At 34.1% G+C, this 19,263-nt stretch overlaps 1 protein-coding gene across 2 annotated transcripts in view; it reads left to right on the top strand.

The window, feature by feature from the left end:
• Positions 1-15,247, top strand: part of pam (peptidylglycine alpha-amidating monooxygenase) — a 52,946-nt gene extending 37,699 nt beyond the window's left edge. For both annotated transcript variants that reach the window (XM_073829090.1, XM_073829091.1), the window contains 11 exons: positions 2,177-2,306; positions 2,483-2,599; positions 2,763-2,835; positions 4,843-5,053; positions 5,264-5,467; positions 6,509-6,627; positions 6,922-7,021; positions 8,639-8,692; positions 11,054-11,329; positions 11,426-11,488; positions 14,419-15,247. In XM_073829090.1, the coding sequence (XP_073685191.1) occupies positions 2,177-2,306; positions 2,483-2,599; positions 2,763-2,835; positions 4,843-5,053; positions 5,264-5,467; positions 6,509-6,627; positions 6,922-7,021; positions 8,639-8,692; positions 11,054-11,329; positions 11,426-11,488; positions 14,419-14,597 (1,526 nt within the window). In that variant the 3' untranslated portion in view covers positions 14,598-15,247. The remainder of the gene's footprint in view (positions 1-2,176; positions 2,307-2,482; positions 2,600-2,762; positions 2,836-4,842; positions 5,054-5,263; positions 5,468-6,508; positions 6,628-6,921; positions 7,022-8,638; positions 8,693-11,053; positions 11,330-11,425; positions 11,489-14,418) is intronic.
• Positions 15,248-19,263: the final 4,016 nt, after the last annotated feature.

Here is a 19,263-nt window from a genome sequence, read left to right on the forward strand (position 1 = left end):
ATAAACATTTTCAACATTTACAAAGCAGCGTTTGTATTTGTCTAGGCTAAAAAAAAATTTTTATTTCAAATGTGTATAGGTTTACAGCCTATGCTAAATAACCACTAAACTTTTGTTTTATTTGACAGACGGAAATGTTCATTTAGCGTTTTTACGTTCGCTGTGCAAAAAAAGAATGGCATCCACTGTACCGGGGTTTAATCTATTTCGCCTCGACTTCAGCACCAGGCCAGCAGAGCTGAATGTGCGCTCGCTTAGAACTTAATAAAATATGAAAATAGATATTCCCAAATATTAAATATAGGCTATAAGGAATTGCACGCAACATACATAGATTTTTTTTTATTTTATTTTGTTTTTAATGACCCGCCCCGCAAATAAAGTGACAATTTCTTTACCCGCCCCAACCCGACCCGCGGGGTCCGCGGGTTATGAGACGACCCGCGCATCACTAGTCCCCAACTAAGCAAGCCAGAGGCGAAAGTGGCAAGGAACCAAAACTTCCGTGGTTTTGCGCCAATGGCCATCTGGGTGACGAGGTGTTCACAGATGATCCGTCTCTGGAGCTCCTCTAGTTGACATTCAGGGCTGTAGAGGTCGTCTCTAGGTCTTGATCCACCATCTGAGCCGGGTACGGACTGGATCTGGTGGCTACAGTGACCTTGGAATAAGAACGAAACAGGCTAATATTAGTGTAGATGCCATTCTTACAATGCAACGAGTACATCAGGTGTTATGGTTCCGGTTGACCTAATTAATGCAGCCTGACAATCCTTTAAGGGATTTGGATGAATCCAAAATCTGCTAAGTGTAGGCCAGGTTAAGAGATGGCCTTTAATCTAGATTTAAACTGACAGAGTGTGTCTGCCTCCTGAACAGTGTTAGGTAGATTGTTCCAGAGTTTAAGCGCTAAATAATCTGAGATCTGAAAATGATCTGCCGCCCACAGTTGATTTTCATATTCTAGGTATTATCAAATGGCCAGAGTTTTGAGATCGCAGCGGACGTGAGGGACTATAATGTGATAAGAGCTCACTCAAGTACTGAGGAGCTGAACCATTGAGGGCTTTTTAAGTAATTAGCAAGGTTTTAAAATCTATAGGATGTTTAATAGGGAGCCAGTGCAGTGTTGACAGAACCGGGCTAATATGCTCATACTTTCTGGTTTTAGTAAAAACTCTAGCTGCTGCATTTTGGACCAGCTGGATTTTGTTTATTAAGCGTGCAGAACAACCACCCAATAAAGCATTACAATAATCTATCCTTGAGGTTGTGAATGCATGAATTAACATTTCAGCATTAGGTCGTAATTTCAATGTTTTTGAGATGGAAAATTGCGGTTTTGCAAATGCTAGAAATGTGGCTTTCGAAGGAAAGATTGCTATCGAATAGCACACCTAGGTTCCTCACTGATGATGAAGAATTGACAGAGCAGCCATCAAATTTTAGGTTATTACATGCAGAGATTTTAGGTTTGATAATTAACACCTCTTTTTTTCAGAATTTAGCAGTAAGAAATTACTCATCATCCAGTTTTTTTATATCAACTATGCATTATATTAGTTTTTCAAATTGGTATGTTTGGCTGAGCCGTGAAGAAATATAGAGCTGAGTATCATCAGCATAACAGCGAAAGCTAACACCATGTTTCCTGATGATATCTCCCAAGGGTAACATGTAAAGTGTAAAAAGTATTGGCCCTAGTACTGAGCCTTGAGGTACTCCATACTGCACTTGTGATTGATATGATACCTCTTCATTCAGATAAGTATGATTTGAACCATGCCAATGCACTTCCACTAATGCCAATATAATTTTCAAGTCTATTCAAAAGAATGTTGTGGTCAATAATAATGTTGTATCAAATGCAGCACTAAGATCCAGCAGCAGTTATTAGACTGAAAGATGACAAAAAGTTCACATGCACTGGCCCATAGACCCTCCTGTCAAAAAATTAAGACAGAAGTAGTTGAAAGAGGACAGAAGAGACAGATTAATACACTAGGTGTAAACAGGAATGTGTCTACTTGTGATTCAATTAACCAAAACACATCTTAATTCCAGGTGTAAACATGATATATAAAGTGTTGACATATAGAGGTCAGGTGTAAGCTGACTTATGAAGCTTTAATTATGTGTAGCTGTAGGTGTTAATTTGTGATTTGTGTGTGTGCAGGTGCTCATCTGGTGGAGGTGTCAGATTGGACAGAGGAAGAGCTGCAGCTGGGGCAGGTGTCTGGTCTCGCTCTCAACTCGAACGGTGACCTGATTATCTTCCACAGAGGAGATCACAAATGGGGATTTAAGTATGTCATGGAATATAAATCCACTCCATACATTTAAGCTTTTTTAACTAGAAGCTCAGAAAAAAATAATGTGATGAAGTGATGAGGTGACAGAATTAAGCTATATAATCAAGCACTGAATTATGCCTGTAAATGGGTGAATGCTGACATTATAATCGAGTCTTTTCCCCTTCCAGCTCTTTTAATTTCAATCACATCTACCAGCAGAGGGATCTGGGTCCCATCCAGCAGTCCACAATTGTGGTGATGGATCCAGTCAAAGGAAAAGTGCTCAAAGCTTCAGGACGAAATATGTAAGTCCATGAGATTCTGTTATGTATACAATTTATGTTAGTGGAGCAATGCAATTTGATAAAATAGCATTCTCTCATTTCTAATCACTTGCACTGTAGACAGATTGATTATACTGAGAGTGTGTGAATCTTTCATTCATTAATGAAATATTTATTTGAACAGGTTCTATATGCCTCATGGAATAACTACTGACAAGGATGATAATTACTGGGTGACCGATGTAGCACTTCATCAGGTAAAGATGCTCAAATAAACTCTATAAGCTATGTTTCCATCCAAAGATGTGATTTTAACTGGAATATCGCATAAAACATTTGCAAATAACGCACCATTTCCATCCGGATGAAACAATAAATGCGCTCATTGTACTGCAAAAAAAAATTTTTGTCTTGTTTCCAGCCAAAATATCAAAAAATTCTTAAATCAAGAAGGATTTTCTAGGAGTAAAAATTATTTTCTTGTTTTCAGAAAAAACAAGCCAAAATTATGTGAGTTTTTGCTTAGAACAAGCAAAAGATAATTTTATTTATTTTTTTACCCCATTGGCAGATTATTTTGCTTGTTACAAGCAAAAAGGCACTTAATTTTAATTCGTTTTTTTCCTGAAAACAAGAATCGTTTTTATTAGTCTAGAAAATCCTTCTTGATTAAGGAATTTTTAGATATTTTAGATGGAAACAAGACAAGGGATGAGAAAGAGGATGCAATGTCTACTATGGTGTCAGAGTTTGAAGCGTTCACCAAATCGCAGGTTTAGAGCCCTGCTTCCTGGCGAGTAGGCTTCAGAACTTGCAGCAATGCTTAAACACTGCAAAAAAGGCTTATCTTACTTAGTATTTTTATATTGCTTCTAGTCAAAATATCTAAAAATTCTTAAATTAAGATGAATTTACTAGATAAGCAAAATGACATGAGACATTTTATCTTGTTTTAAGCTGAATGCACTTAATTAGTTTTTCCCCCTAGAAATGCATCTTAATTTAAGAATTTTTAGATATTTTGACATTTATTTCATGCTAAGTATGCTACAAATGCATTTACATATTACGTACTTAATAAAAAATACCCTGCAGTTGTACTTTTAGTATATTAAACTGGTATATTTACAGTCTGCTAAATTGGAACAACAAATGTTGTACTTACTAATTGTGCAGAAGTAGTGCTGAAGTCCAACTGAAGATATACTTATTTTGTATATTTGATTGTGCTAAAGTGGAACTATTGCAAGTATATTTTAGGTCCGCTTTAAATATTTTGCATTTAAAGGCTTATATATTCTATATAGAACTATATATAGTATGAAATAAATGCATTTAAAATCTATTTCTTTTTTACTAGGAAAGATAAGCCTCTTTTTTTTTTTTTGCAGTGAAGTCATAGTTTGCCCAAAAATTTACTCACCCTCAAGCCATCCTAGGTGTACATAACTTTCTATTTTTCAGACAAATACAATCTGAGTTACAGTACATAAAAAAAATAAATGGCCTGGCTCTTCCAAGCTTTATAATAGAAGTGAATGGCTCTCATGATTTTAAAGCTCAAAAAAGTGCAACCATCCATCATAACAAGTACTCCACATGGCTCCAGGGGGTATAAATAAAGGCCTTCTGAAGCAAATCAATGCACTTGTGAAAGAGAAATATACATACTTTATAAAACCATAATGTCAAAATAAGGATTTGTAAAGAAAAACATTGGAGGATTTTGATATATTTAAGATATATTTCTTCTTCTTTCTCGAAACAGCATATTCTGGATGTATTTTTTGGGCTTCAAAATCTCAACCCCCATTCACTCCCATTATGAAGCTTGAAAGAGCCAGGACATTTTTATATATTATATATTTTAATATAATTCTGATTTTATTCATCTGAAAGAAGAAAGTCATTTTTTATACATTATATATTTTAAAATAACTCATATACAAAGTCATATACACCTAGAATGGCTTGAGGGTGAGTAAATCATGGGGTAATTATCATTTTTAGGGTAAACTTTTCCTTTAATTTTCTTAAAAGAATGTCCTTGGCCTTTTTTAAGCAGCTGTGAGACTAGAGAGAGACTGACTCACCGTTTCTTTGATGTGCTCACGCTTGTCTTCGTCTCAGCATCTCACCAGAGAAGATCGCAGTTAGAAATCACAGTTAAAATTAGAATAAGATTGCAAACTAAATTTATTTGGAATAATACAGTTGAAAGAAAAAGCTAAAATATTGCATCTGCATTCTTTCTTCATATATAGGTGTTCAAACTGAGCAGCGACGGTAAAGATCGGCAGCTTCTGGTCTTGGGAGAAGCCTTTGAGCCAGGAAGTGACAAGAAGCATTTCTGCCAACCTACAGATGTTGCTGTGGACCCTGTTACAGGGAACGTCTTTGTCTCAGATGGCTATTGCAATTCCAGGATCCTCAAATTCTCACCGGAGGGCAAATATATCTCATACTGGGGAGCAGGTACGCTTATAATCTCCTAATAAATTCATAATCAAGAATGTGTTGACATTTTTATCAGACATTGATACAAAAATGCAATACTTGCACAATGAAAAGTACTTTGATATTGCTGCTAGGTGTGATGAATTGAATCAGTAAGGCAGAACATCTAGAAGACAAGACTTGGATAGTATAGATGTAATTAACACTCATTCTTTACTGATGGCACAGGCACCTCGGACAGAAAACGGCGAGTTTCGTTCTTGATCCCGCACAGCTTGGCCTTCCTGCCTGATAAACGGGAGCTGTGTGTGGCTGATCGAGACCATGGACGGATCCAGTGCTTCATGGCAGATACTGGCGAGTTTGTGAAGGAGATCAAAAAAGACCAGTTTGGAGGAGAAGTGTATGCCATCGCGTACTCGCCTGCCCAAGGTATGCATGAAGAGAGCGGGATACATCTCTTTACAGAGCAGATCAGTTGTCATCGTAATTTGGACAAAGTTAAACGTCGAATGTGGACGTCATTACTGACCTGTGATCACATTCCCTTACTAAAAAGAAGTATACTTCAAGTTTATTTTATTAAGTATACTTGAGTAAAGGTCAAGTATATTTTTAAGTATACATTATGTAGTAAGTACATAAATATCAGTGTACTAGTAAGCTATTTAAGGATTAAATTGGCCCACTTTCTAGTATATAGAAGTACACTTTAAGTATAACAGTAGTAAACTTTGAGTTCACAACTAGTTTACATTTATGTTTTCAGTTTGTACTGCAAGTATGCTGAAAGTGAACTTATATGTATACTGATAGTTTACTAATTAAATGCTTTTTAATGAATTTTTAGTACACTTTGAAATATAGTCTCAGTAAACTACTAGTTTAGTAGTTTTATACTGTAAGTATACTTGTAAGGTTTCTTTAAGTGAACTTTACATCATACTTTAAGTATACTACTATGTCCCTATATAGGTATTAATTTGTATATATTGTTATATGAATATCTGAACATACAAAACATCAAAAGAAAGAACAGGGTATCTGCTTGTAAACAAAAATTCTAGCTTCATGCATTCTTTTTTATAAACACTTGAATGTGGGTAGGTTTTATAAATAAATAAACAACATTTTGAGCAAAAAGACTATTGATGATAATCAAAAGGTAGATGGAGTTGATCAACACCCAAAAGCTTGACAGTCATTATTACCTCTTCATTGGTCGATATTTTATTCCATAAAGTTACACAGTTTTACATATCTATGGTTTTGATGCTGTTTTATGTCTGACTATTGTGTTAGATTACACGTGGAAGCATCATAAACATATTTTTCGTAAGGGTTGTCTAATTGGACTTGGTTTTGCAGTGCGAATGCATGTTCAAAAACATACTAATGCTTTGTTGACTGATGCAAAACTCAAATCAGTAATAAAGTTGACTCTGCAGCCATGTTGCTAATGTGTGGTTTCAGGTGGTCTCATTTATGCGGTGAATGGAGTGCCTCAAGATGGGCAGGTTGAGCCCCTTCAAGGCTTTGTTATCAGTTATTCAACCAAGGAGATCCTGGATTCCTTCAGTCCAGAAACGCAGGTGCTTATTCTGCTGAACACAACACCGCATTCACGCAAAATACACAAGACTCCATTTGTAATTGACCTTACAAAGCACAGTTATTGATTACATGAGAAGTTGCATGCTATTGCATGAGTGTTGCTGGTGTGAAATTGAAGCATTTATTCATTTAGTAGACGCTTTTAGCCACAAAATATCAATCCTAAGACAGGACCAAAACACATGTCTTGTTATGGGTCTGTTTACCAATTCTCATTTTTGTTCAGATTTTGCTTTGATATCTAAAATATTTTCCCTCTGTTTCTCCTTCAGGAATTTAAAGTACCACATGACATCGTCGTTACAGCAGATGGGAGTGTCTTTGTTGGAGACGCAGCAACAGATTCTGTAATGAAGTTTATTCAGTCTGCAAGTAAGTTATGTTAGAATGAATATGAATAGGTTGTTTGCACATGACGTCACAGGGCTCTACACTTACTTTTCTTGTTAGAATTGTTAAAATTTAAGAGCAAAGTCAACATTTTAGGAGCACATTCTAAACAATAATCAAAATATCTGAGAACAATTAGCCTTCCCATTACGAGGTGATATTTTGCTCCTTAAAGTGATTTACAGGGGAATTGTTGAGTGTTTACCTTTGTTTTTACCTTTTCATGTTTAATGAGGCTCAGAGGTGGCACGAGTGCAATCAAATTCATAAATTCACGTTGAGATTAATGTTTAAATATAACATTGAATACAGAAATATTAAATGATTTAAATAACTGAAAAGATCTGCCAGCAGGTGGCGGCAAGAGACTGATTTAATCACTGAATCATTCATTCATTTGATTTGTTCGAACAGCTGGTTCATTCAGAATAAAGCAAGTGACTGTCTTTATGAATGGGAAATTTAATCATTTCACTAAATTCGTTTAAAAATGCATGTTCATTCATAAACGAAACCCCGCTGTGTTTGAGTGGAGAAGCGCAGCGGCTCAGTTGTGACTTGTTTCAGACTACTTTTGACAACGAAATAGAGTGAAATCGGGCAATAGCGTTATAGTCAAAAGTAACTCAACGCATTACTTTCCATAAAAAGTAACTAAGTAACATAATTAGTTACTTTTTTAGGGAGTAGCTCAATATTGTAATGCATTACTTTATAAAGTAACTTTCCCCAACACTGAGTATTATCCGTTTTTCATTCAATTTCTTGCCTTTTCCTCCTTATGAACAGCAAATTTTCATACACGATACGAAATGAAATTTCTCGGTTTGACCGATTTCCATAAACAACTCCAAACATAGACATTTTGAGTTTCTGCTAGTGATTCCTATTGAGAAAAATCACTTCCTGCCCTCCAGCTGCATTTTGCATGTCATCAGAATCACATGATTGCAAACAACCTATATATCAATATAACATTTCAAATAAAATTGCAGTGCAATCATATAATGTCTTAGTTTGCTACACATTATTCACAATAACAAGAAATCTAGACAAGTCCATATTCAGAACATTTGTGACCCTGGACCACAAAACCAGTCTTAAGTAGCACAAGTATATTTGTAGCAATAGCCAAAAATACATTGTATGGGTCAAAATTATTGATTTTTCTTTTATGCCAAAAATCTTTGGAAATGTTCCTACCGTAAATATATCAAAACTTAATTTTTGATTAGTAATATGCATCGCTAAGAACTTCATTTGGACAACTTTAAAGGCGATTTTCTCAATATTTAGATTTTTTTGCACCCTCAGATTCATGATTTTCAAATAGTTGTATCTCAGTCAAATATTGTCCTATAACATACATTAATGGAAAGCTTTCAGATGATGTATAAACCTCAATTAAAAAAAAAAGACCCTTATGACTGGTTTTGTCGTCCAGGGTCACATTTAATTTTGATTGATAGTCTGAGGAAAAGTGTCTTATTCTGTCCTGCCATTTCTAATCATTGTTCTTTCATGCCTGCAATTTTGTCCTCTGATTTTGTCTGTTCTAACAACAAAAATAGAAGCTGAATGTTTTTCTTCTTATTTCAGAGGCCGAACATCGCTCTGTTAAAAAAGGAGGAATCGAGGTTCAAGAAATTGAAGGTAAATTGTTTGGATCGTCTTCATTTTTCATGACAAAGCAAGCTTCATTGGGCTAGTCACCAGTGGACAGTGGCACATGTCCTAGTATTTCTGTCAACTGTTTAAAATGAAAACTAGTGATCCCAATGTATGGATTACTTTAGACGAATTGTGGAGCTGTTTCTCAGTTAGCAAAACAGTACTGCGATAGGAAAAATGAAAATTACCACGTAGTAACTTTCCCTTAAGCCACTTTAGATAACTTCCTTCTTTCAGACGAATACAACCGGAGTTATATTCAAGATTTATAATGGCAGTGAATAGTTGTTAAGATTTTGAAGCCCCAAAAAGTGCATCCATCCATCATAAAAAGTACTCCACACTGCTTTGGTTGGTTAATAAAGACCTAAAGTAGGGTTGTGCAATATGGACAAATAATAGTTTTAAAGGTGCCATAGAATGCATTGATACAATATTTTAAATTGTTCTCTGATATCTACATAGAAGGTATATGGCATAGGAAAGGGCAAAAGTTGTCCAGAAACGGTTTTACAAGTCCATTCGCAACCCTAGGATTTGTCCCTAGAATGAAATGGTCTGTTATCGCCTTATTTGGAAGGTTCATGAATAATAATGATGAGCTCTGCTGATTAAAATTAATATCAGGTTCATGAGAGATTCCATGTCATTCCAGTAGATGATGTAGATGTAGAGTAAGCTCCGGTGAATATGCTAGTCTCGCAAGAACCAAGTTCCATTCATTTACAGCAAAGAAAAACCAGTCTCCTCTTGGCTTATATCCAAATCCTCTGACATGTTTTTATTTTTACAAATCCTTGTTTTGTACTTCCAATTTGTGACCAGTGTTTTGTTTTGTTCTCTCCTATCCTTTCGCATTCATCATTTCTCACTGGAGCTTACACTACGCTTATGTCATAAAATACATCATCCACTCTCTTGTTAACAGAAGCTAGAGATTACGGTTTATAGTTTTAAATATATATATATTTTTCTTACAAAAACCCATTGATTTGCTTCTTTTATTAACCCTCCGAAGCCATGTGGGGCGCTTTTTATGATGGATGGATCCACTTTATTTTGCTTCGAAATCTCAACAGCCATTCACTTCCATTATAAAGCTTGGAAGAGCCAGAACATTTTTTAATTTGTGACCTTGGACCACAAAACCAGTCTTAACCCTTGTGGGTTCAAAAAAAAAGTTACACATGGGTGCAAAATGGACAAATATGTCCATGTCCAAAAACAAGAAATTTATTCTTATTTTTTTCCACTTTTACTGATGTCAATTTTTTAACCAGCATCTGTTCTATCCATAGATACCAAACATTCATTAATTTTCAGAATTGTAACCCTTTAAATGCTGGTTTGTTTACATAATGCCACAGGTGTCTTTTTATGAAAAAATGAAAAATAGTATTTAATTTCCATATGTTAAATGCTAAGCAGTGAAGAACAAAAACATTAATTTTGAGGCATTTATATTTATATTATATCTAGTAAAAAAATGGTAAAAATTTAAAATTTGAAGCCTTGCCGATAGAATAAATGCCTTTTAGCAAATATTGCATTATTTTAATTGCAGTTTTAATGGGTTTCAATGTGGACATTTTTGTCCTTAAGGTCCTGAGTGTGAATATTTTTTGTTCGGAGGGTAAAATTGATTTTTTTTTAAGGAAATGAGGGTGAAATATTAAAATTTCAATAAAAAAAACACCTGAGCCAAAATGTATGCAGTTGGCATTAACACAGGCACACTTATAATAAAAACAAAACTAAAATGGACAAAAATGTTCATAAGGTCGCAAAAGGGATAAGGGTAAAGTTTTGGAAAATTAAGATTTATACATCATCTGAAAGCTGAATAAATAAGCTTTGCATTAATGTTTCTTTAAATACAACTTTTTGAAAATGGAATTTGAGGATGCAGAAAAATCTAAATATTGAGAAAATCGCCTCTAACGTTGTCTGAAGTTTTCTAAATGAAGTTCTTAGCAATGCATATCACTAATCAAACATCAAGTTTTGATATGTTTACGGTAGGAAATTTACTAAATATCTTCATGGAACATGATCTTTACTTAATATCCTAATGATGTTTGGCATTAAAGAAAAATGGATCATTTTGAACCATACAATGTATTTTTGACCATTTGCTACAAATACACCCGTGCTCCTTAAGACTGGTTTTGTGGTCCAGAGTCACATACAGCTCTGATTGTATTTGTCTGAAAGAAGAAAGTCATATGCACCTAAAATGGCTTGAGGGTGAGTAAATCATGGGGTAATTTTCATTTTTGGGTGAGCTATCTACCAAATTGATAATTAATATCTCTTATCTAATTCCCCCTTTTTTTCTTTTAGAAACAGAAACATTTGTGCAGGCCAACCTGAAGCCATTACCCAAATCCCCAGCTCAGCATCCAGTAGCCACTGTGCAGAAGATCCAGGAGCCAATACAGAAACAGCAACAGCAGCCGCTGGCAGCTCCTGAGGAGAAGCAGACAACCAAGACCGTAGCCAATCAGAGCGCTCAGGGCGTGTCCACCGCCATCATCACCACTCTACTGCTCATCCCACTGGTGATCGTCATCGCCATCGGTGTCTTTATCCGCTGGAAAAAGGGCAGGATGTACAGTGGTAATTATAGAAATGCCTTTTCTTGTCCATTACAGTCTTGTTAACTTAGAGTGTTGTTGTATGTGGGATGGTTTTTGATCGATTTCTACTTTTTAGATGATTGTCAGGTGAAGTTGGAACCTTCAGGATCAGCAGGAGGAATCCTGGGTAAAATCAGAGGTAAGAGAGAGATACCAGCAGAGTTGGGGGTAACTCATTACAAGTAATGCAAGTTACGTAATAATATTACTTTTTCCAAGTAACTAGTAGAGTAATGCATTACTTTTTAAGTGACAAGAAAATATCTGAGTTACTTTTTTAAATAAGCAACACCAGTTATTTTGTCCCCCCCTTTATTGATTAAAAGCTCTCCTGTCCTCATGTTGAGAGAAATTGTAAGATGTTGCTTTAGTTCTAGAATAAATGTGAACATGCATTAATTCATCTCACTCACTAAAAAACAGATACAGTATTCCTCAAAATGAATAAAAACAGTGAAATTCAACACAAAACTGCAATAATTAAATATGTTGAATAATACAAATATCCTTTATGTATTTAATCCCATTTTATTAACTGACGTCTTTGCTGCCGACCTTCGATGATCCAATTCATCCATACTAATAAGCAAAAATTACTCAAGAGAATCTAACATTTGTTGAGTTGTTTCTTCTGCGGTCTACTGTACAGATGTCAATTTACTTTTCTCTAAGCCTGAGGATTTTGGTGTGAAAATACTTTTACATTTGTTAAAAATACTTTTTATGTTAAAAACAAACAAGCAAGCCCTGCCCAGATTTAGAAAGTGACGCAAAAGTAACGAAACACATTACTTTCCACAAAAAGTAACTAAGTAGCATAACTAAGTCAAACGATACAAGTCACTTAATATTAACCTTTAGGGTAACACTTTATAATAACGTTCAGTTGTAAGTCTTTTATAAGTGATTAGTTAATGATGAAATAATCATTTACAAAACATTCACAAATGATTACTAAGTGATATGCTAACAATTTGTGTATGTTTTGTTAATTAATTTACAAGTCATTTACAAATCAATTTACAAGTAAATAGTTAATGATGAACTAATTATTTACAAAACATGACTATGTGTTTATAAATTATGAATAAGTGATATGTTCATTTTATTGTTAGTACTATGCTAACGATTTACCCATCTGTCGTAAATTATCTGAAAAATGGCATATCATGAAATAATCAAACAGAGCCTTAGTAAATGGTTAAAAATTACTAGTTAACCCCTTAACTGTCACCCCCTTTTTTTAAGTTTATCCAAACTTAAATTGTAATTCATGAACACTTTGGATCTAAGGTAGGTCTCTTTTTAAAGAAAACAATCAGCAGATTACTGCAGAAAAGTATTAACAAATTACAGAAGTTTAAATTTACTGTAAAGATAATACACTGTAAAATTTTTATTATATTTTATATAAAATACATATTGTTTATAACAGGTTTTATCCTCAATTTGATATCAATTTGAAGTCTTACATCTAAATAAGTTGTTCCAAATTTGAAGTTGATATGAAAACAAATTTGAAGTTCCTGTGAAAGTTTGTTTAGGGCGTTATAAAATACTAAATCACCTTATATAATTCATACACTACATGGCGCTTAGTGCACAAGTACATTTGTGAACGTATAATCATGTTCTGTAAATTATTAGTTCATTATCTAATCGCTTGTAAATTATTTATAACTTAATCTACAAAACATATATAAAAATAGTAACATATCACTTATGAATGCATAGTGATGTTTTCCAAATGATTAGTTCATCATTAACGGATTACTTGTAAATAACTTGTAAATGAATTAGCAAAACATACACAAATAGTTAGCATATCACTTATTAAACATTTATGAATGTTTTGCAAATCATTATTTTATCATTAACTAACCACTTATAAATGACTTACAACTGAACGTTATTATGAAGTGTTACCCACTCATCTTAGTTTGTCATCTTTCGTCAACGATGACGATGACGAAATCATTTCGTTGACGCCACTTTTTTTCACGACGATAACGAGACGATGACGATATAAAAATGGCTCGTTGATGACTAAAACATGACGAGACGTGTGTGAGTTTTCGTTGACGAGACGAGAATAGACGAAAATGTTAGTGGGTGGTCCGTCAGACGTTTAAAATGCACGACATTTATGCTTATTGTGCATGCCAATCAAAACTTAAAAAGTATCTGACGCTATGGCAAGCCGTTTTAGCATTAAATACTCTTTGCTATACTAGTATGGCAAGCCGTTTTACCATTCCATCCTTGTTTGTCTTTTATGTTCTAAAACATTCCTTCATTATTGTAATTATTGGAGAAAATAGTTGATCCGGAAGCTCACATTGTGTTGAACTATAGATCTGCTATTTTCAGAACTTACAAGTGACACTACCCAACAGCAAAATACTAACTGACCTACATTAATTTGTTAAAAGACTACTTTTTTCCCTTTTTTTTTGACTAAAACTAGACTAAAACCTTTTTGACTTTTCGTCGACTAAAATTGGACTAAAGCTATCACATATAGAAGTGACTAAAATTTGACTAAAACTAAGAAGCATTTTAGTCCATAAGACTAAGACTAAATCTAAGATGGTTGTCAAAAACAACACTGGATCTCACTAAGCTCCAGTATAATCAACAAAGCTGTCTACACTGCACATCTCTTATTTACATTTTGTTTTATGAAAGGATTTATGAGATGTGTCTGTGATGCATTACTTAACGTTGCAAAAACACGTAGAAACCTTTGAAGCTCCTCTCAGCGCAAACTCAAATATGCTGATCGGGTTATATTTTTTCATAGTCGCACGCAGAAGTTTTCATTCACAAATGCTACTGAAATGGTCGACACTGTATTTTTCTGCACTAAACAAGTGCATTTTGCCAAGATATTTTCAGAGATAATAGACAAGATGTTATATTTATAGTCCCAGCAGGACATTTTTCCCAGTTTTCCCAGATCGCATCACAAATTAAGATTTTTAAAACCTGAGAGATTGCTGTTCCCCCATTTATATTGCAGCATTTGGGTTTCGAGTAACACTCTTTCTCCGTCTTTCTCACACACAGGCAAAGCTGCAGGAAGCTTGAACCTGGGGAACTTCTTTGCCACCCACAAAGGCTACACCCGGCACGGCTTCGACAGGCTCAGCACCGAAGGAAGCGACCTGGAGAAAGACGACGAGGACGGCACCGACTCGGAGAACGAAGAGTACTCCGCTCCGCCACCCCCCGTGTCCTCGTCCTAAAGAGCCAACGCTTGCCGGTCTTTCTGCTAGCGCTGTCAGGATGTACTTTAATCACCTCTGTATTTGTTCTTATCGGCTGCTGAAACATTTTATCTTGTGTGAAAATGTTCTCCCTGAGACCTACGACTGCCACTTTAATTGCTGATTTTAAGGGACCATGCGGAGATCGAAAGCACTGGTCGTTTTGAGGATAAAGACTTTTATTTGATGATTATTTTTAACAGGAGGGTAAAGGTAGATTATTTATTTAGTTTTAATGCTGAACAGCTAGTCAATCTCTTCCAATACTTTATTAGTCGGATAGCAGTGCAATTAATATATAATTGATCCAGGCATTTCGTGTCACAACATTTCTCTGTATGTTTGTGCCTTTATGTATTTCGCCTTCTGCAGCACCTATATATATATATTACTACAAATGTGCCACATATTTAAGAGCTGCTACTGTCACCTGTGATTTGAGTTGTTTTTTTTGCATCTGATTAAAAAAGAAGAAAAAAAAAAGAAGATTATACATTTAAGGCTGTATTTACTACATTTTCAAAGCTAATGTGAGATGTGTCTGATATTTGTTGTGATACTGAGGTTTTATTGCAAGAAAACTATTTTCAGTAACAATGTTATTTGTGTAATAAAGTGTCTGCAAAGCATCGCCTCTTTCTACCGGTTGTATGAAGTATCTTCAATATATGTTAAGAGAAAATTCACACTAAAATTGCTACTTAGAGGGAAAAAATGTATCATGTGAAAGGGTTAACAGGCCTGTATATATATATCTATATATATTTTTTAATTCATGATGCACTGTGAATTCAGATTCATAAATTCAGACATTTTTAGCCTATAAATCGTGAAGATGTTTAAAATTAGTAGAACAATTCCATAATGAACTACTGCTATACCACTACACTTAAAACCAAGATCAACAACATGATCGCATCTAAATAAAAATCTGGTTTTTACAGTGCAAATCTATAAAAGTGTCCACAAGTTACCTGAAAACAAATATGTTCACAGAAAAAGATAGAAAACTCTTCCTACAGTGCCTTGCAGAAGTATTCATACCCCTTCATTTTTGTCACATTTTTTGTTGCAGCATTATGTTAAACTGCTTTAAATAATTTTTTCCCCCACATCAATTTACACTCCATACACCATAATAATGACAAAGCAAAAACCAGATTTGCTAATTTTACAAATGTATTAAAAATAAAACACTGAAATAAGTACATTGCATAAGTATTCATACCCTTAACTCAGTACATAGTTGAAGCACCTTTACAGCCTCAAGTCTTTCTGGGTCTGATGTGACAAGCTTTGCACATCTGCATTTGGCAATTATCTGCCATTCTTTGCCTCACCTTTTCACCTCTCCATCTCTGTCAGCTTGGATGGGGGCTGGCAGACATTTTCTAGAGTCCTAGTTGTTCCAGTCGTCTTCCATTATGGATAATGCTTCTGTCAACCTTCAATGCAGCAGATTTTTTTCTGAACTCTTCTCTAGATCATTGCCTTAACACAAGTCTGTCACTGAGCTCTACAGGCAGTTATCTTGACCTCAGGACTTGGTTTTTGCTCTGATATGCATTTTCAGCTGTTAGACCTTTTCTGAGAGGTGTGTGCCTTTCTAAATCAGACTCATTCAAATGAATTTTTCCACAGTTTAACTCCACTCCAAGTGTAGGAACATCTAGAAGCAATATGAATGCTCCTGAGCTAAATTTTGAGTGTCCCAGAAAAGGGTATGAATACTTATGCAACGGGATCTTTTCAGTTTTTTATTTTTAATAAATTTGCACAAATGTTAAAAACCTATTTTTTGCTTTGCCATTATGGAGTAGGGAGTGTAGGTTGATGTGGGAAAAAAGTAATTTAAAGTAGTTTAACATAAGGCAGCAACATAACAAAATGTGAAAAAAAAAGAAGGGGTATGAATAATTTCGCAAGGCACTGTATGTAAAATCTCACAAATATTGATGCCCAAGTGGAAAGTGTAAATTAGAACATAACCATGTTACATTTTAATAAATGTATTGAGATTTAGTGACATCTATGGTCATAAGATAAATGAATGATGGCAGAACATCTCACAGCATTTCCTCCCATACAGAAATGTAATATATGTGCTTATATGAAATACCCCTATATTAAATACATGTTCTATATATGCCATATCAATATATGATTCCTATTAGAAAATGGAACAATTTCATATATTGACATATAAGTCTACTCCATACAAAAATGTATGTTTATGTATGTATAATACATGTATTGCCATATATGGAATGTATATAATTATTAATATATGTGAGATATATGTATTTTTTTATAACGTTATATACAAATTAGCCATATGCATGAAATATATGGTTTCATACATTTAATATTTTAATATGTGATCTTTGATCTTTAAATACAGGTTATAGACACATGTGAGACACTTCACTCTACAAAGTTGCAGTGCATTGCACATTTCACACCTTAAGCCTTAAATGTTAAATGGTACAGTAAGCTACACAAAGAAACATCTTTATTTAAACAGAATTTATTTAAATAGGAAAAAAAAAATGTTACTGACCTGCACAATCAAACAGAAAAATAGAAACAATTACATATATAACTGATCAAAACACTGAACAGGCATAAGAAACAGAACATCAAGGTCTACAGGTTTGTATTCCCACAGCTTGGTTAGTTTTTGGTTTATTGCTGTCCCCAGTAAGCCCCGGGTGAAGAAATTTCTGGATTCCAGCATCTGTAAAAAAAAAAAAAGTAAAAAAAAAAAAAGGTAAAAGTTAGACTTTTACAAGATAATCACAATACAATTTCTGAACCATGTACTTGATTTTAGTCAACATGGTGATATATGAAAATATACAACCTACTTAAGTCTTGCAATCCAACATTGTACCAAAGTTTATTTTTGCTTTTTAAGTAGAACTGTGCCTATATCTTAAAGTGATAAACTACTTTAAGATCACAAATATACTGAGTATTAAACATAGTTGGTAAAGTTAAACATTATTTTAAAACTGCAGAATACTCATTATTTATGTAATAATTATAAGTTGTAGTTGTAAAATATTCCCAGATACCACAAGGACATGGAAGAACAACAGAGCACAGCCTGCATGCCCATTCAAATAATAGTCTCTATATACATGAAGAACTAAACTATAACACAAACTCATAATCCTTTCACATTTTATTCTATGACATAAAACACACCAGTTAAACCCCACTTTTGATTTTTATTAAAAAATTTTAAACTGTTATGTTTTTTAAAAATATGGTTGCTAACATGCTGCTAAATGGGACTTCATCATGCCGAACAGTTTATCAATTTAAATAGTTATACTGTTTTAATAGTTTCTTGCACCACATTTACTGCCTTTGTCACACTTTGTGTTATTTAATAGATTAAATGCACTAGAATTGTATTAAATAGTACATGGAGACACATTTTTAACTAAAATATTTTGTTGATTTGATTTGTTTACATATTTAACCTTTTCTGTGTAGACGCTCCATCATTCACATCACTGCCATCCACATCTGCAGGTTCAGCCTCCATTTCTGTTTTCTGAGAATTTCGGGACTCATTACCTATTCATGGGACACAAACAAGAATAGCACAATTATCAGCAAACGATATGAACAAAATTTACAATGATAGATTAACCATATTTTTAAAACCCCATAAACACCTCCTTTAGTGTACTGTACCTTTATGCAATATCCACATACATGTTCTTATGCACCCACTCTAGGTATGTCACTGACATGTCAATGCACTTGGTGCAATATGTGACCCTGGACCACAAAACCAGTCTTAAGTCGCTGGGGTATATTTGTAGCAATAGCCAAAAATACATTGTATGGGACAAAATTATTGATTTTTCTTTTATGTCAAAAATCATTAGGAAATTAAGTAAAGATCATATTACGTAAAGATATTTTGTAAAATTCCTGCTATAAACATATCAAAATGTAATTTTTGATTAGTAATATGCATTGTTAATAACTTAATTTGGGGAACTTTAAAGGTGGTTTTCTCAGTATTTAGATTTTTTTGCACCCTCAGATTCCAGATTTTCAAATAGATGTATCTCGGCCAAATATTGTCCTATCCTAACAAACCATATATCAATAGAAAGCTTATTTATTGAGCTTTCATATTATGTGTACATCTCAGTTTTGTAAAATTTAACCTTATGACTGGTTTTGTGGTCCAGGGTCACATATAACCAGGTACTGTAATTTACTATATGAATTCAAGGTGCTCGTATTTAAATAACGTTAATTCCATTTCGTGCAGTTTTATAGTTTTAGTCTAGACTACATCTCAGAGATAAACATTATAAATTTCATCCGTTATTTTTGTCAGACAGCTTTAAATAATTTCCAGATGTGGCATTGCTTAGCCAGTGAAAACAATAAGCTCACGGTATCTCCATACAGATTAATCATTAACCTAAAGTTACCCAATAGCTAAAATTAACTTTAACACGAGCAAATTGCAAAACACATCAATGCAGCTGTAATCATAACATCATATATAAAACAATGATAGGGAATATTTAAAACATTAGCTGATTATATAGAGACAGAGGCGCTTGCAGACCAAAACAATCATATAACACTTAACGTTAGTTTCTATGAA

Source organism: Garra rufa, chromosome 23, assembly GCF_049309525.1.
Source record: "Garra rufa chromosome 23, GarRuf1.0, whole genome shotgun sequence".
Taxonomy (NCBI): Eukaryota; Metazoa; Chordata; class Actinopteri; order Cypriniformes; family Cyprinidae; genus Garra; species Garra rufa.